This window comes from Mesoplodon mirus (assembly GCF_964341445.2).
Source record: "Mesoplodon mirus genome assembly, chromosome: 3".
Classification (NCBI taxonomy): Eukaryota; Metazoa; Chordata; class Mammalia; order Artiodactyla; family Ziphiidae; genus Mesoplodon; species Mesoplodon mirus.
Genome location: NC_138978.1, coordinates 145,195,787 through 145,214,342, shown reverse-complemented (window position 1 = coordinate 145,214,342; position 18,556 = coordinate 145,195,787). Strand labels below are relative to the sequence as shown.

The 18,556-nt window shown below is 44.2% G+C and overlaps 1 protein-coding gene across 2 annotated transcripts in view; it reads left to right on the top strand.

The window, feature by feature from the left end:
• HHAT (hedgehog acyltransferase) overlaps positions 1–18,556 on the top strand; it is a 364,249-nt gene that overhangs the window by 311,480 nt on the left and 34,213 nt on the right. For both annotated transcript variants that reach the window (XM_082612886.1, XM_082612885.1), the window contains exon 11: positions 1,668–1,812. In XM_082612886.1, the coding sequence (XP_082469012.1) occupies positions 1,668–1,812 (145 nt within the window). The remainder of the gene's footprint in view (positions 1–1,667; positions 1,813–18,556) is intronic.

The following is an 18,556-nucleotide window of genomic DNA, read 5'->3' as shown; positions in this document are numbered from 1 at the left end:
TGGTGGCCTCTAACCAGGGCCATGTCAGCATCACTTGAGAGCTTTCCAGAACAACCATGTGCAGGCAGACAATTTAGTCACTGCCTGCTACACAGCTTATCAGAGAAAGCCACACTCTCACATAGGGTGGCAGTAAAACCCATGCTCCAAAATGATGCTGGAGGAGAGAGCCATGGATGGGAAGCTATAGGGTAGCAGGTATATCTGAGCCTACAGACCAGACCTGGGACTGGCAGGGGAGAAACGGGGAGGAGATCAGGAATTCATTTCTCTAGGCTTTCACAGGACACTGACCAAGGCTTACAGAGTAGCCACAGATGATCCATAGTAGGGTCACCAGGAATAAGTAAATCTCCTATTTGAGACTCACCCTCTAGCTTAGTCCTTTTTGCTTGTTAATTCAGAATTCTGTTTGTAACAGGAGCACAGCTGAAATCAAGATGCAAGTGACCCCAGAGATGTGCAGGCTTTAGGAAGATATTCAGGAATGATCTCTAGAACCTCTGCTCTCTCTCTTTTCTATGTCTTTGTTTTTTTGTTTTTTTAAAAAAATCTTTAAAAATATTTATTTATTTGGCTGCGTCGGGTCTTTTTGCGGCACGCGGGATCTTTTCGTTGCAGCCCGCGGGCTCTCTAGTTGCAGCGCACGGGCTTAGTTTCCCCGCAGCATGTGAGATCTTAGTTCCCCGACCAGGAATCGAACCCATGTCCTCTGCATTGGAAGGTGGATTCTTAACCATTGGACCACCAGGGAAATCCCTCTTTTCTGTATCTTTGGATTAGGCTGAGGTATTTGTCAGAAACCTTGGGTTGAGCCATACCTGGTTCTCATTCTGAATCTGCAGTCCCGAAGGACAATCCCTGTGCACATACTGATGGGGCGCACATACTCCAGCCACAGCATTGTGATCTCACTCAGTAGGGCACCAGAATGATCAACGCTGAGAAATAAACACTTTGTTTAATTTATGAAATCCCTGAGAAAATATTAGAAGGGGAGGAAAAGTGCAGTGAAGACCTTGGATGGACGAGCAGAATTTTTTATCATCATTACTGGAAAACATCTCTCCAGTTCCTGCATATTTCAGGCGCTGTGATAAGCTGACATTCTCTGATGCTGCTACAAGTTCACTCTCGGTGGGGCATGTACCCGGAGCTCTGATTCCAGGAAGGGGGTTGGCTTGTACTGATTCTCCTGAACCCTTTTAATGGGATTCCTTCTAATAGTGGGTCAGATTTATGGGGGTGCTTCCTGGAGTCAAGTTAACTGGCCCAGAAGATCGCCCTGAGCTTGACCTCATTACATAGGGTTGTGCTTGTTATCATGGAGAGGAGTCTAAACAGTTCTTGTACCTGTAGATTTATGTGCAGAAAGCATGTGGAGACATTTCAGCTAGATCCTTACTAGGTTCGGTACTTGTGTTACACATGTCAGAGGGAAGCCCATTTTGGCAATAGGAAATAGCAACTTGGGAGTGTGTCACTTCATTCCTTAGACCAGAATGAGCATCTTGCAGGAACAGAAGTTTTGAGTGCTGTTTAAATATCAACCTACCTCAGGCTCTGCAGGGAGGCATCCTGAGCTGGTAACAGAGAAAGGCTGTGTGATGTCTCAGCCTGATATTTTCCACCCTTGTGATGAGATGCCTTCTACCTTTTCCCCATAGGCCCAGTTCCTCTCCCCACAAGCTCGCCGTCGACTCCATGCTGCCCTTGCATCTTGTTCCACCTCCATGCTGATCCTGTCCAACCTGGTGTTTCTTGGGGGCATTCAAGTCGGGAAAATCTACTGGGATAGGATCTTCATACAAGGTAAGTTGCTATTTTCAGACAACTTCTTGTTTTCTGCATTTGTGCAGCTGGTATCATGTATGTGACGGCGGGGAGGCATTCCTTGTTCTATGCATGGTGTGTGACCTATAAAAATAACCAGCCAGGAGCAAAGTCCTGTGTTTAGCTGTGGTTTTAACTGTTCCCTATTTTGATGTACATTTTATCTGCCGTGTGTGATACTCATCATCAAAATGTACCATCCCAAATCTCCCAAACTCTTATCATTCCCTTCTACTAAGTTACCTCTCCAATTTTTGGATTTTTCCTAATATTCCCTGCTATCTTTAGATCAGCCTTCACTATACTGTAGAGTCTTAACCTTGTTCCACTTACTACTCTGAATGTCCTACCAGGAGAATGTCCTAGAAGCCCCATTGTGCTGCTGCTATGGGCATGGTGCCTGGTTTGCCACACCTCTTTGTTGTGGATGTTTTTTTTCTGAACACTGGCTTGCCAGCATCAGCAACCAACCTGATGTTTAATGTACATGTATTTAATGTCTTGTATGTCTCCATGTCCACAGCGAAGTCACCCCTGCAGCAGGTAAAATTGCATTAGTAATTGCATTGCATTCATAATTGGTCATCATTTATTTATGGTCATCATTTCCTTTGGGCTAGAACTGAGAGTTACATCACGTCCTAAGAGTATTGGGAGAAGGGGAACTACTCACAGAGCACATTATTCAGCCAGTTCACTGTGTGTTCAGAGCCAAGGTCCCCTGTTCTGTTTCCCTGACCAGTGACCTGGTTTTGTGTTTTTGGTTTCGGAAGTTTTGCCAAGTGGTAATGGTCATGGCTAGGCTGTTACCTCTACATCTGGGTCCCCAACAAGCCAGCGATGCTTTGGCTGCAGCTCTTTTCACAACAGAAATAACCCCAACACAGCTGCATGATCCCAGGGTGCCAGGTCATGAATCTAAACTGTGGCAGGCTTAGGTGAGCCAGGCTCAAAGGGACCATGAGAGAGCCCTGTTCTGCTTTCATCTTGTCACAATAACCCTTTGATCTTGCTTTCTGAGAAATGTTTTAGCTGATAGTTCCTGAAAAGACCAGGTACTTTTTTAAGTGGAAGCTGCCCTTTAATAAAGATGGGAGGTGGACTGTCCTGGTGGCACAGTGGTTAAGAATCCGCCTGCCAGGGCTTCCCTCGTGGCACAGTGGTTAAGAATCCGCCTGCCAATGCAGGGGACATGGGTTCGAGCCCTGGTCCAGGAAGATCCCACATGCCGCAGAGCAACTAAGCCCGTGCGCCGCAACTACTGAGCCTGTGCTCTAGAGCCTGCGAGCCACAACTACTGAGCCCACGTGCCACAACTACTGAAGCCCGAACGCCTAGAGCCTGTGCTCTTCAATAAGAGAAGCCACTGTAATAAGAAGCATGCACACCGCAACGAAGAGTAGCCCCCGTTCGCCGCAACTAGAGAAAGCCCGCACGCAGCAACAAAGACCCAACACAACCAAAAAAGATGGAAGGTAATGGGGTGCAGAGGACCTAAAGATAAAAGAATCCTCCTCGAAGTGGGCAGCACAATGTCGACCTTTCTTGCCTCCTCCCACCATGCCTAGCACAGTGCAAAGAACACGATGACTCTGGAAAATGCTGACTTGGGCTTTGCTGGTCACATGAGCAAGAAGACTCTAATCTTGGCTTCAGTAAATAAACACAGCGGGAGTTTGCTACTTGTAAGGCTCTGAGAAGACAAGGGTGGAGAAAGAAGCACAAATATGGGAGCCAGACATGCAGACGTGTCAACAGAGTCAGGTAAATGCTGTGCCAAAGGCATACAGGATTGCTGGACATCACAGCATGGAGGGCTGGCCTTCCCGTGGAAGTTGAACTTCACAGAGGAGGTGACATCTGAATTGGAGCTTTGAGCAAGAAGGAGGAACTTGCTAGGTGAAGAAGGCAGGGGCATGGGGTTATTGATCACTAACAGCTACGTCAGACCATCCCAAACTCTCAGCAATTTTTCCCCATAGAAGTGTATTCCTCTCACAGTTCAGTGAAGGTCCAGTGTTTTTTTCTAAGCAATGACTCCAGGACCTAGACTGTTTCTGTTTTGATTCTTCACCTTGTTGTCCCGGCATTATGGAGGAGAAGAGAACACGGGGACAGTGTCACCAGGTACTAAACACCCCCGCCAGAAGCAACACTCCGCATTTCTGCCCACATTCCGTTGGCCAGCACCAGTCATGTGACCACCCTAAATGCAGTTCAGGGAGATGTGGGGAAGCACACAGGTACCATAGGCTGTGGCCCGGCAGGACAGGGCACATGAAGGCAACCGGCTGGAGGCGCCCAGGAGGCAGTTAAAAATGTGACCTGGCACTGGGGAGGAGGATGGGACGGAATGAGTGCGAGACAGGGCATGGAGGCGGTGGGTGAGGCCGTGGGAGTGGATACAGTTCGCCGAGCATCATGCACAGAGTGAGAAGAGACTGCTGGGAGGTAAAACCTGACGATGCTGGCATTTAAAGGGGCAGAGGAAAGACAGCAGCTGTAAGATGTTCTTTCTGCTTCTCAAAGACATGAAGATCAAAGCGTGATTTGCCCTGCACCCGGTGGAGCTAACTAACATCAGGCACCCGGGGTGCGGGGATCAGGGCTCTGAAATATCTGGTCTGCTTCTGCTGTGTGGGTCCTATTATGATCTACGACTGGATATACCTGTGTCCTCCTTGGAGCCAGGTGCTGGAGTCCCGAGCGAATGATTCTCTGAATATGGGGGGCGCTGGAATCATTTCTCTCTGGGTTCTGAGGCCAGGGAAGCTCAGCTTAGAAGGCATTTTCTATGTCAGAGATTCTTCACGTCAGCCTGGTCCCATCTCAGCTGGTCTGTCCCATGGGTGCCCTCAGTCAGGGAAGGTTTCCTGGGGTTTTGGTGGTTACCTCGTTTGTTCCCTGCTGTGGGTCTTTTATCCCTGAGTGATTGAATTTACATATATCTCTTGGAGGAAAGTGAACCAGATGGTGCCAAATCCACCATCCTTGAGAACTCTGGATTTCTTTTCATAATTAATTTGATTGACCTGATAGAAGATTAGTATGAATATTCATGTTTTGGTACCAAAAAGTAGTAATGAGTTTATAGGCTGCTTCCTCAGCCACTGCTGGGGGTGTCATATTAGCTTTCTAAAATTAAAAAAAAATATATGAATTCTGAAAATCGTCTGGCTCCAAAGGTTTCAGATAAGGGATTGTTGTGCTGTACCTATAGCTGCTGATGGATGAGCCAGGACTTAGACATCCTGCTTGTCTCTGGCCTCTTCCTTCGGCCACGTGATCAGGACCTGTTTTTCTAAGACCCCTCTCTACACACGGAGGAAAATGCGAAGGAGTGAGCCAGGAGGTCTGACTGTGGGGAACAGAGAGTGGTTAAGCTCAGTCTCTAGAGTTCCAGCTTTCATGGGAAGGTAAATCTTCCCCCAAGGGTAGCCACCCTTGTCCCTTTGTGCCTTGATGGGCTGGGACTTGCAGTGACAGAGAGGAGCTGGTAATACCACAGACTTCCAAGGTGTCCAAGGAGGACAGGGATTATGGAGGAGATTACCAGTGCCCCACAGTGAATGGGATGTGGATACACACACGCCCTAAAGGCCAGCCTCATTAATCCTTAGGGAGCCTTTTCCCGGTATCACTGGTGTCTCTAGAAGTATCTCACGATTAGCCTGGAGGAGTTGCCTTGTCTCCCTGACTCCAGTTCACTGCTTTAGACATGGATTTGTTTGCTTTAAGCTACAAAGCTTGTTTTAGTAAATATCTAAATATTTACCTTATGTGAATATCTCTATCCTGGTCTCAACAGGGTTGGTGATGTGAGGCTGTAAAACCAGATCCTTCCCTTTCTGCTTTGCACTCTGCCCAGCTGTCCAGAAAAGTGGACAATGCCAGCCACAGGATGGAAATGCTGAGTGGCTTTCTGGGGGTCTGCTACATGCCACACAGTGTTATCTCTGCTGCAGAGACTGGAAAAGTAATGTTCAGTTAATTCAGTGGAGAATAAAGAATCTAGATCTTTACCTTTAAAAAAAATCCCCCAACTTTTACTATTGAAATTTACGTCAAGCAGCTTGAGGAGTGTGACTGATTAAGCCTATTATATATGTATTTAAAGGAACTTAGCTGGGTCTAGGGATCTGAGAAGGCTGTGGCTGGGGGTTTGGTCCCTAAGCCTGCTCTAAGAGGGACCCTGCTGTGTCATGCTTTGCAGAAGCAGGCACAGGTTGCTTCTTACATAACTCTGTGTCTCTGAAAAGGATTTGTTGTTGGAAGGAGCTTTCTCATGTCTGCCTTAAAATCTCCACATTGAAGTGTAAGTTAATTTCTTGAACAAGCGGTTGATGACTGCTCTGTAACTCAAAAATATCAATGCATTATAACTCCAAATCTGTGTCTTAAGCATCCTTGCGGTGCTCTGTCATCCCGGGACAGTGGGGAGAAAAGGCAGTCAGTGGGGATGGGTATGCACTGGGAATATATCTGGCCTTGAGGGGGCTGAGAGCTTTATAGTGTTGTTTGGGTGCAGGGTCGTGTTCCTTCTGAAAAGTCCATCTAGTCAACAGAAGGCATGGATTTTGTCAAAAAGGAACCTAATCATTTCCTAAGTGGTAGAGCCCTAGATCCTGCATCTGTTGGAGGTGGTAGAGACATGGTATCCATCTCAACACTTAGCTCCTGACCCTGTGTCAAGGCGAGGAGATTTGGGTTGTTTTCCCACCAGATTGCAGTGAGAGAGGAGCTAGCAATTTTCTTATGCAGGTCAGAACCTTTACACTCCCCATATTTGCTTGCTATCTCTAGCTGAGAAAGGGGACAGTATATTTTCTCCCTGATTACTAGCTTGTCCAGGCGGTTCAGTCATCTCCTGACTCAGATGGCTCTGGACAGGCATTTTATTTAAAGCCGAATTGGGGTGTTGCACTGGAAATTCCTAAAGGCTGTGGTTAAATAGAAACTCATTCCCCTCACATCTCGTTACATTCTTGGGACTAGAATTTCATCTTTGATGAGGGGAGACAGAAGGCAGATGTCGGTGTCTCAGGCACCTTCTTTGTGATTACTTATTACACCCTCTTCACTAGCCCTTACCTTGCAATGGAGTTTTCATTGCTCTGATTGATTCTGCTTCTGCCCCACTGGATCCTCTGCAAGTTCTAGAAGAATTTGAGGAGCAGGAGCTTCCCACCCATCATATTGGCAGTGAAGTTGATACGTAGATATAGGTGAAGTGATTTATCCATGGTTGCACATTGGTCCATTACAGACCATTCTTGGAATCTGAATTTCAAGACTTTCAGATGCCTTGGTTCCTTCTTTAGTCTGCGCCACGTGGTCACCCAGATGTCATGGGCATCAGTTTTCCTAAAAGTATTTCAGCACAAGTCACTAGGCATAGGACGTGAGAAATAGAGAGTGGGAGTTCTTCTCCAGAAGTGTGCCTGGGGGTTATGTTAAAGCTGAGAGAATTTCTAAAATATCTAGAAAGGAGTTTGAATCATCGTGCATTTAAGTCCTGCTTTCTGTGAGGTTGTGTGAAACTTTTTGCTGTTAACTAGGAGTTTTTGTGAATTCATTTGAAAAGAGTTTTATGGAATTTGGGAACATTTTAAAGTGTCTTTAAATAGAATATCAAGTAAAGAATAGTATGGTTAGACACAGTTCATCGAATAAAAAGAAAACAATTTTGATTTTTACTGATTCGAAGTCTCTACCTCTCATTGGCCCTCAATCATATATATGCAGTGTGAAATTCAAAAGCATATTACAATCAAATCATTATATTGTACACCTTAAATAAATACAATATTACATGTCAATTATAGCTCCATAATTATATGTCAGTTATTTCTCAATAGGAAAAAAAAGCATGTTACAAATTAAAATCAAACCAAAATAATTTTAAAAATTTAAATAAGTTCCCTTTATCCTCTAATTAAACCTGATATGTGTTCAGTATATAAGAGGCTATCTGTAGCCGGATTCCCAAGTCTGTACTCGAAGGCTCAAACCAGGAAATCATGTGGGATTTCTGAAATGAACACACATCCTGGAATTTATATTATTAATTTATTTGACTGCTTATCACTGTTATTATTATATTACCAGTGGGTGCAGAAATAGCTCAGCACCAGCCGTGCCAGTGAATGCCAGCTGACGGTGAAAGGGGAGTGCCCTGGCAGTCTGAAATGGTTATCTCACGCGCTGGAGGCCCCTTTCACCAAACCTTCTCCTCAAGTCATTACTGAACATTTTTTTAAAGTGTTAACAGTTAAGAATATTTAATTTGGAATTCAGTAACATTTTTGTAACAGAAGGGCAAATCTAGCAAGAGTCATCATTCTCAGGTGTCTCAGCTTTGGGAGCAGATTCTTTTGTGCAGTAGACCCCATCCTTGAGTTTGTTTCTGTTTACCAGCACACCGGACAGTGACCACTTGCTTTATGCTGCCACTTGCATTAGTTTCCTGTGGCCACTGTAACAAATTATTATGAACTTAATGACTTCAAAGAGCACAATTTTATCTCTTACTGTTCTGGAGGCCAGAAGTCTGAAATCAGTCTCGCTAGGCTAAACTCAAGCTGTTGGCAAGACTGGTTCCTTCGGGAAACTCTAGGGGAGAATTTGTTTCTTTGCCTTTTCCAGCTTCTGGAGGCCAGCTACATCCCTTGGCTCATGGCTTACCTTCTTCCTCTTCAAAGCCAGCAGTGTAGCATCTTTCTTTTTTAATTTTATTTTTTATTTGAGTATAATTGCTTTACAATGTTGTGTTAGTTTCTGCTGTACAGCGAAGTGAATCAGCCATACGTATACATATATCCCCTCCCTCTGGGACCTCCCTCCCCCTGCCCCATCCCACCCATCTAGGTCATCACAAAGCACCAAGCTGAGCTCCCTGTGCTGTATAGCACGTTCCCACTAGCCATCTATTTTACACATGGTAGTGTATATATGTATTGACATATAATCTCCCAATTCGTCCCACCCTCCCCTTCCTGCCCCGGTGTCCACATGTTCATTCTCTATGTCTGCATCTCTATTCCTGCCCTGGAAATAGGTTCATCTGTACCATTTTTCTAGGTTCCACATATATGCATTAATATACGATATTTGTTTTTCTCTTTCTGACTTACTTCACTCTGTGTGACAGTCTCTAGGTCCATCCACATCTCTACAAATGACCCAATTTCGTTACTTTTTATGGCTGAATAATCCATTGTATATATGTACCACATCTTCTTTATCCATTCATCTGTCGATGAACATTTAGGTTGTTTCCATGTCCTGGCTATTGTAAAATCTCCTCCTCTCTGTCCTGTTTTTCTGCTCCCATCATCACATTGCCCACTTTCTAACTCCTCCTGTGTCTCGCCTATAAGGACCCTTATGATTATTGAGCTCACCTGGATAATCCAGGATAATCTTCCCATTTCAAGATCTTTAACTTGATCACACCTGCAAAGTCCCTGCAAAGCCAGGTAAGCTAACTTGCATGAGTTCCAGGGATTAGGACACGACCATCCTTGGAGGAGCCATTATTTAGCCCGCCACAGCACGATTGAGTAACATTTGCTATTACACAGAACATCCGCCACTGGATGTGGCACCACTGCACCACTGCAATAGCTTCTTTCTCAAGAAATTTGATTATAAAATAGCAATTTGGACACACTGCTAGTCTTATTAAAATAAGAATCTGTCTGTGAAAAGAAATGATGCTTAATTTCACAGAAGTACACATGTGAGATTTGTTGTCTTGAGGGTATTTAGAGAGGAGTGTAGGGAAAAGCTGCAGTTTTGCTTGTTCAACACTTGCTCCGCATTCTTTGGTAACAAATCTCTGTTACCCCACTCTCAGTCTATGTCATACTGAGATCTAGGGGTCAACATGTGAGCAGGACTGGCCCATCAGTATGGTCCGTCTCCCCACGTGGTGCAATTCCAGAGTTTTTGTTGGAACTGTCAGGGAGAAGAAGCTCTCTTTTGTTGCAGAGGTGTCAGAATATTGGGCTGGAGCTGCTGGCAGCCCTCTTGCTGTCACCAGTGGAGAGCCAAGTAGAGAGGGAAGCCGACTCTGAGGAAAGCAGAACTGCATGTTAGAAACTGTATTTTGGAGGTAGTATTTTGAGACAACCCACTGCAACATATTCTTTTTTTAAAAAATTTTATATTTGATTTACAATGTTGAGTTAGTTTCAGGTATACAGCAAAGTGATTCAGTTATACATATTTTTTCAGATTTTTTTCCCCACATAGGTTATTGCGGAATATTGAATAGAGTTCCCTGTGCTATACAGTAGGTCCTTGTTGGTTATCTGTTTCATATATAGTAGCATGTGTATGTTAATCCCAAGCTCCTGATTTCCAGGAGATCTTGAAGCCAACATATACGTGTACTTTTCAATAATAGGAGGCTCTATTCTTTACTCAGTTCACATAATTCTCCAGGGCTCTCTTGTGTTTCTGCTTGTCTTTTGAGCAGATATTCTGACTGCTTTTGTTCCAGGCTGTCTTTCCAAGAATATTTGTATAGCAAACATCTTTGGAAGATGGAGATAGTGTCTTTCTCCAATGTAGAGGGTATTTGATTACTGTCCAGTGTAATAAAAATAATCTCTCTCTCTCTGGGGCAAAGGTCAGGCAGGCTTACTGCCCATTGTAATATATTTAGATTTCTATGTCTGGGGCTTATCTCCTATAACATAACCACTGCACATGCAGGCATCACTTTGGCCCTCTTCGCATCGCACTGTGGGATCTGGGGCTCAGGGAAACGGCACAGATGCTCTGGCTACTTTTATTGCTATGAGCGAGAAAGTCCTTTGTCTCTGACCTAAGAGTCTCATGTCTTCTGCCAGCATCCATGAAACTGTGTCAGGCTAATTTGTTGCTTGCAAGTAGAGTTAAATCTCAGAAGATCCTTCACTTATTGACAATCCAGTTTGGTTAGGTTTCTGTAACTTGTAACCAAAAGCATATGATTAATGTAGATTAATGAGATAATGTAGGTGGAATACACCACTGTTACAGGTCCTTAAGGGAAGGATATTTGGGGAGATTCTTTTATACTGAATCATTTTTTGGTATAATTTTTTTGGGCTTATGTGCCTCCTAATAGAGTAACTTTGAGAAATTATGTACCCGGTTATGTGTTTTAAAGTAGGCATCTAATTTCTTGTATTATAAATTTAAATAATTATGAAATACCTAATTTTTGCCATATTATAAATATTGACGTTTAAAAGATAAACCAACACCTCTAAATAATATAAATTATAAATAACTTACTGATTTGATATCCACCATCATCCTTTAAGAATATAAATGAGCAAGATCGTTTTTCACAGTAACATTTCCTTGATTTCATATTTCTATTTCATTGCTCCTGCAGAATTTTGTCTTGTCTCAAAGTTATGTCCTTTATCAACTATCATACTTCTCTCTGGCACTGGGTTTTTTTGGTTTGTTTTTCTACCACTGTAAGGCTAGAAGTGTAATCATTTTTCTCCTGGGTTAGGTTATCATTACAGTTCTTATTAGTGCATAACTTCTCTTAAAGATGATACCGTTTGATACATAATTATTCAACATAAAAAGTAAAATTTCTCTTGAAATGGTTGGAGTAGGAATTTATGGTTATTTCATTAAAGGAATTATCTAATTGTCCCTTTATGTTTTTCCTCTACTGTAAAGCTTTTTATTGAAATATAACATAGCCTAGCAAAGTGCATGTATCATAAGAATTTTCTCTAGGCAAACACACAAGTATAACCAGCACCTAGAGGCTCCTTCTCATGACCCCTACCAGTTACTACCTGCCCTATTCTGACATCTAAATGCATAGCTTTCTGTGAGGAGCTTGTTCGTTTAGTGCACACACACACACACACAGATACATACATATTATGTGATTCTATAAAGAGAGAGAGAATCACATAATATGTATTCTTTTGTCTGGTTTATTTTGCTCAATATCGTATCGAGAGATTCATTCATATTTTTGAGTGTTGTTATAGATTTTTCCTGCTTATCACTACTATAATGTATTTCATTGTGTGAACATGCCACAATTTATCCATTCTAATGTTGATGAACATAATAGCTGTGAGCTCCTATGGGCTGTCATGTATATGACCTGTGGTTAAGCTCTGTATGCATTTTTGTTGGGTTTATACCTGGGAAGGGATTGCTGTGTCACTGGGTGTACATATATTCAGCTTTCATAGCCACTGTCAAATAGTTTCTCAAAGTGTTGTACTGATTCCCTTGAGCTTTTTTACATCCTGGAGAAATAATCTGAGATAAGAAAGATGAGGAGGAAGTATGCTTTTTTTTTGTTTTTAAAGTGAGATGAAGGATATTTTATGAGAAGAGAAGGGGAAAGGAGAAACTTAGCCTTAGGTTAATTTTTAGGATCTGGAAATCCATTCTTCTAAAGTTTTCCATGTTGTTTATACTTTGGAAAGTCCTGCTGCATACACCTAGTGGTATGCATAACCCAGATTGAAGACTACTGCTCTACTGGGGAGAGAAGGTCAATCTGTCCTTTGAGTCCCGCCTCACCATCTTTATTCTAGCCCAAAGGAAAAGAAGTGTTAATTTGGACTGGACAGTGGTTGAGGTTAGCATGTATCAGTTAGCCACTGCTACATAACAAACCACCCCAAAACTTAATGGCTTAAAAGAATAAGCATTTATATAACTCATGGGTCTCTCTGTCAACTGGGGTCTGGCTGGTCTAGGACGGCTGCATGCATCAATCTATGGGTCAGCTGTGGTTGGGCTGGATTTGCTGATCTTAGATAGGCTGTCACATTTCTAAGGCCTTGACTAGGATGAATTGGCTGAGTCAGGTCTGCTCCATGTTGATTTCTTATCCTTCAGCAGACCTGTCCAGTCTTGTTCATATGGCAGTCATAGTGGTTCAAGAGAAAGGGCAGAAAATATGCAAGGCTTTTCAGGCTCAGAACTGGCACATAATCAGTCTTGTTGCATCCTTTTGGCCAAAGCATGTGATATACTAGCCCAAATTCAAGGGGAGGGGAAATAGATTCCATCTCTGATAGGAAGAGCTACGAAATCATATTGCAAAGGGTGCTGATACGAGTAGGAGTCAAGGAGTGTGACTGACCATTTTTTGCAGTCTACCTCACTTGACACAAGAGTGTGGTCATTTAGACGATCCCATGAATTTGGTCCCAGTTTGCCGTCTCTCCCTTGACCTCTTCTTCCCAGATTCCCTCCCTCTTCTCCCTGCAGAGAGTTTCTCTGCCTCCCGTGTGGTAACTCAGACCCTTTGTTTTGGTTGGGGAAAGCCAGGAGCAAGCCTGGGGGCTAAGTCCTTGGCCAGCTCTGCATCTTTCTGTGAAATAATCACTAACACTCTGTGTGTGTGTGTGCATGTGCGTGTGTGTGTGTGTGAGAGAGAGAGAGAGAGAGAGAGAGATCCATATTGTTAAAATCTGGGACATTGAGACATTCAGGCTGATCTCACTTAAAGGAGCTTCTCTGTGGTCCAGCCTGGCCACGTGGAGTCCGCATAGGGTGTGGGACCAGCGCCCAAGTATTCCTTTCCTTTGCACAGATTTCTAGGCTACCTGGCATTCAGATTTTCCTGAGTCCTCTGACTCAATGTAATTTAATGCCACTTAGTAGCATCCATTGTTACTATTTTAACTCTTCATTGTTGGTTAAGTAATTTCCAGGTCACTAGTTCAGTTGATCTTCTCCACAACCCCCTGTGAGATCGTTAGGCGGCCGTCATCACAGTATTACTAATAGCACTGAGGCTCACAGAGGTCGGGAAACTTGGTTATCGTTACACAGCTGGGAAGCAGAGGAGCCAGGTGAGTTAGAAGCCCTTTGACGCCAAATCCCATAGCTTTGTATTATACTACACTGACCTCTCTGCTCTGTGAGGACTAAACCGTTCACGTGACCACAGTTGTCATCACAGAACATGCCTGAGTGTCCTCGTTGGAGACAGAGTCCAGGGTGCCTGGTTTGTTGTCCTGTTTCTGGTAGTTATCAGTAGGCGGTTGGGGCTAGGTGACAGAGGTCAGACCTAGAGTTTCTGGAGCTGATGGGCCAGCCCGTGGCCACTATCTGGATTGGCCGCTAGCTGGTCTGTATCCCTCTACAGCTGTAGCAGTACCCACTTATCCTATGTCTCACTTTCCTCAGTTTCAATTACCCTTTGTCAACTGCAGTCTGAAAATATTAACTGGAAAATTCCAGAAATAAACAATTCTTAAGTTTTAAATTGCATGCTATTCTGAGTAGTGTGGTGAAATCTTGTGCTGTCCTGCTCCAACCCACCTGGGATGTGAATCATCCCTTTGTGCAGCTTGTCCTGCCTATTAATCACCTAGTATGCGTCTTGGTCATCAGGTTAGTTGTTCACGGTATCCTGGTGCTTGTGTTCAAGTAACCCTTATTTTACTTAATTCTGGCCCCAAAGCACAGGAGTAGTGGTGCCGGCAGTATAGATATGCCAAGGAGAAACCATGAAGCGCGTCCTTTAAGTGAAAAGGTGAAAGTTCTTGACTTAATAGGGAAAGAAAAAAAATCGTATGCTGAGGTGCTAAGATCTACAGTGAGAATGAATCTTCTATACATGAAATTATGAAGAAGGAAAAAGAAGTTCCTGCTAGTTTTGCTGTTATACCTCAAATTGCAAAAGTTATGGCCATGGTGCATTACAGGTACTTAGTTAAGATGGGAAAGGCATTAAATTTGTACCATACTCACATAACTTTTATTACAGTATATTGTTATAATTGTTCTATTTTATTATCAGTTATTGTTGTTCATCTCTTACTGTGCCTACTTGGTAAATTAAACTTTATCATAGGTGTGTATGTATAGGAAAAAAAACAGTATATATAGGGTTTAGTTTCACGCATCCACCAGGGTCTTGGAACATATCTCCCACAGACAAGGAGGGACTGCTGCAGTTTTATCCTAATCTTGCTCAGTTGGTGGAGGACTCTGGCTCACCCGTCGAACCAGCCCTCAGGGTGTTGGTTTTGCCTCTTTTAGGCTTACTCGGGCATTGCATTAGCTTGCTCTCTTGTTTCTCATCACCCTTGCTCAGACCAAGAAAGCAGTGGAAGGAGAAAATGGTTCTGTATGGGTGTGCTATCTGAATTACCAAAGAAACGAAACGATCTCAGGAATGGCTATTGTAAGAGCCGAAGGCCTCTGATCGTGATATATTATGTTGTGCAGTGCTGGAAATGCAGCAGAAGGCAGCAGCAGCATGGGCTGCTTGTGGTTCTTTTCTTTGCAGTAAAGATCAGGAGCTGGAATCCAGGGGAATGTTACCTTGCCTCAGGAATTCTGTCGGGCGCTGTGGTCACCTCTCTGGGGTGTAATTAAGGCAGTCAAGTATTTATGTGAATATTCAGTAAATGAGAATGAAAACTATGGAGAAAAACCTTTCATTGTCTTGAAATAAAGATAGAGAAAAAAATAGAGAAAAAGAAGAATCCTGTTTTGGGAGCACCTGTTTGGTTCCACACAGGATTGTTTAGGAGGTTAGAGCTTCATGCCGACAGGCACTTGAGCCTCATCTGGACCATTTTTCTCTGCACTGACCCTGCGATTGATTCTTGTAGCCTGCCAGCTGCCCCCGGTCAGATTACCTGCTGTTGTGGAGTTTTCTTTACAAGGGGAACTTACTCAGAGAGGAAGGCATGGCAAAGGAGGTGCTATGGATTGAATTGTGTCGCCAAAAAGATAGGTGGAAGTCCTCATCCCAGTATCTCAACATGTAACCTTATAGGGTCTTTACAGAGGGACTCAAGTCAAGATGAGACCATTAGGGTGAGCCCTAATCCATATGACTCGTGTCCTTATCAAAAGGGGAAATTTGGCTAGACAGGCGTACACAGAAAGAGGATAATGTGAAGTCACAAGGAAAAGATGACCATGTGAAGACAGAGGGAGAGATTGGACTTGAGCTGCCGCATGCCACGGAAGGCCTGGGACCACCAGCAGCTGCAAGAGGCAAAGAAGGAACCTCCCCTAGAGGCTCGGAGGGACCATGGCTCTGCCGACTGCTTAACTTCAGACTTCTAGCCTCCAGAACTGTGAGACCATAAATTTCTGTTGTTTTAAGTCATTCCGTTTGTGGTACTTTGTTTCAGGAGCCCTAGGAAGCTCATACAGGTTGTGTGGTGTGGGAAGGTGGGTGGAGGGGTCGGATGCAGTACTGAGTTGGGCGGGGGGTGACTCCTTCCCCACTCTAAGAAATGCAGTGCAGAGCATGAGCGCAGAGCTGGACGGTCAGAAATACACTCTTCAAGTGTTGAGATCCACACCTTAGACTTTGCTCTCTGGGCATGGGCCTCAGGACAGGCATCCCAAAGGTCTGAAATGAGGGTGGGAGTAGTTACATGCCGGCCACAACAATGTCACATGGTAAATGTAGTCACTCAGAGTAGGGTATTCTGAGCCAGAAGCCCAGTGGTGAGAGCCCAGTGAAGGTGAGAAGCAAGGAAAGCTGACCTCCTAGTTCCTGGAGAAATCTCATCTTTCATGGGTGATCCCTGTCAGGTTAAAGAGTGGTGATGGTTGGTGAAGATGGGCCGGCAGAGGCGGGGACCCACAGTGACCATCCAGGGATGCACTAACTAGCTGGTTTTATTTATTTTGTCCACGCCATGTGGCATGTGGGATCTTAGTTCCCCAACCAGGGATCGAACCCGCATCCCCTGCATTGGAAGCACGGAGCCTTGACCACTGGACTGCCAGGGAAATCCCAAATCAGCTGATTTTAAAACGAAGTCAAACTTCCAACAACCACCTGCCTTAACATTTGTCTCTTGCTCGTGTGACCTTCTCTAACCATGACATTGATTATACAGGAAGCAGCAGATAGAAATAGCTGGTCTGGAGATGTACGTCACCGTACGTCAGGCTTCCGGCGGGGCAGGCAGGGCCGATGCTCCACTCGGGAGCTGCCCAGCATCCAGCCAGCCTGAGGCTTGAAGCCTCTGTTCCCTGGTGGGGGACAGAGCATGCCTGTGGCAGCATGCCTGCGGCGCCTCTCTGCTCCCCTCTGTTCTCCTCTGGGTATTGTCACACTCCAGCTGCTGCCAGCTCTTGCCCGGAGAAGGAGGCAGCTGCTAATTTTAGCCCTATTTAGGTCTCTAGGCAGCACATCTACGGACTTTTCTTTATTTTTCTGGTGACATTTTCATGTGACCTTGGGGGGAAAAAACTGAGAAGATTCACCTGCTGTCAGGAAAATAAAAGGGAAAATCTGATATCTTGTTTTAAATGGTGATTGTATTCCTTTGCTGTTAGAAGACTTCCAGGGGCCAGGGGTATGTACCAAAGGGAGTTACCTATAACCTCTGGCTTTTAGGGGGCGAAGAAAACAGGTAACTGAGGGTTGAGCCAGGGGATATAACACTCTGCCCAGGAAGATGTCTCTGGGCTGTTTGGAGGAGGCCAGGCCACCCAGTTTATGACACGGGAACATGGGATTTCTCTTGATAAACCTGATTTCCCTTTCCCCAATTGTTTGTCGGCACATTGGGTAACAATGAGAGTCGGTCCAAATGAGAGTGGGTCCACTCTCATTTGTCTTGGTTCCAAGTTGAGTTTCCTCTGTGAGAAGGTTTTTGACAACATTTGTAATAAGGGACAAGAAGGCACCATTTGCATTCTGAGGGCTGTCAGTCACGAAGATGTCAGATAACATATGAGTGCTGTTATTTGGCTGACTTTCAAATGACAGATAGACAAATGGTGGTCACACAGACCTCTCGTGGGAGCCATGCCTTTCCTCGGAAAGTCATTTTTTTAAAAAAAATCTAGAAGAAAACAGATAACTTATAATAAAATTGTTTCTGCTCCTGTTTTATCATTCTATTTGTGTCCACAGTTACCTATCGCTTACTTTTCTCATTTTTGAAGCTTGCCTCTTGATTACTTTTCTCACTTCATGGCTGCCCCAACAAGATTGCTGGAGGGTTGGGTCATACTTTTTGCCTTGCTGTAAAAAATTGCTACCATAGGGAGGATTTTAGTAAACGAAGCAAAAGTACCCAGTAAGAAAATAAGAAATGTGGGAAGTGTCTCTGCCTATTTGATTCAGGAAAAAGAGGTACAGTGCTCAGATGAGTCTGGATGAGGCTAAGATCTTTTTTTACAGAGAAAATTGCTTAAAGGAGAGGGCCTTCCTGTATTCCTCCTGGTCATTGTGCTAGGTGCTTGGGAGACAGTGATAATCAAATACGGCAAAGTGTGCCACAGTGCTTTGGGACATAGTGTTTTGGGGACAGAGAGGTGAATGGTTAACTTTATCTTCTGGGTGAGAAATTCAGCATGGAGGAGGTGACCTCAGAGTTGGGCTTAAAGGATGTTTAAGTATCAGACCTAGGGGATGGGCACAGCTTGCACAAAGGCATGGAGGCATAAAATTGTACATCCAGGAAACTGCAAGCATCTTAGGATCATAGCAGGAGAAGATGTGAAGTATGATGTCAGGGAATAGGCTGGTTGCACCAGGGGACACCAAAAAGGTAACTTGAAGACAAGATAATGAAGGCCACGCATGCCATGCCATGAAGCATGGACTTCATCCTTCATAGGCTGAAATAGGGGTGGGTCACAGAAAGAGTTTTACGAGGGAGTGGCACAAATCATTTTTGAAAGATCCCTGTAGAGGTAATGTGGAGGCTGATTTGGAGGAAAGCAGTACTAGGAACAG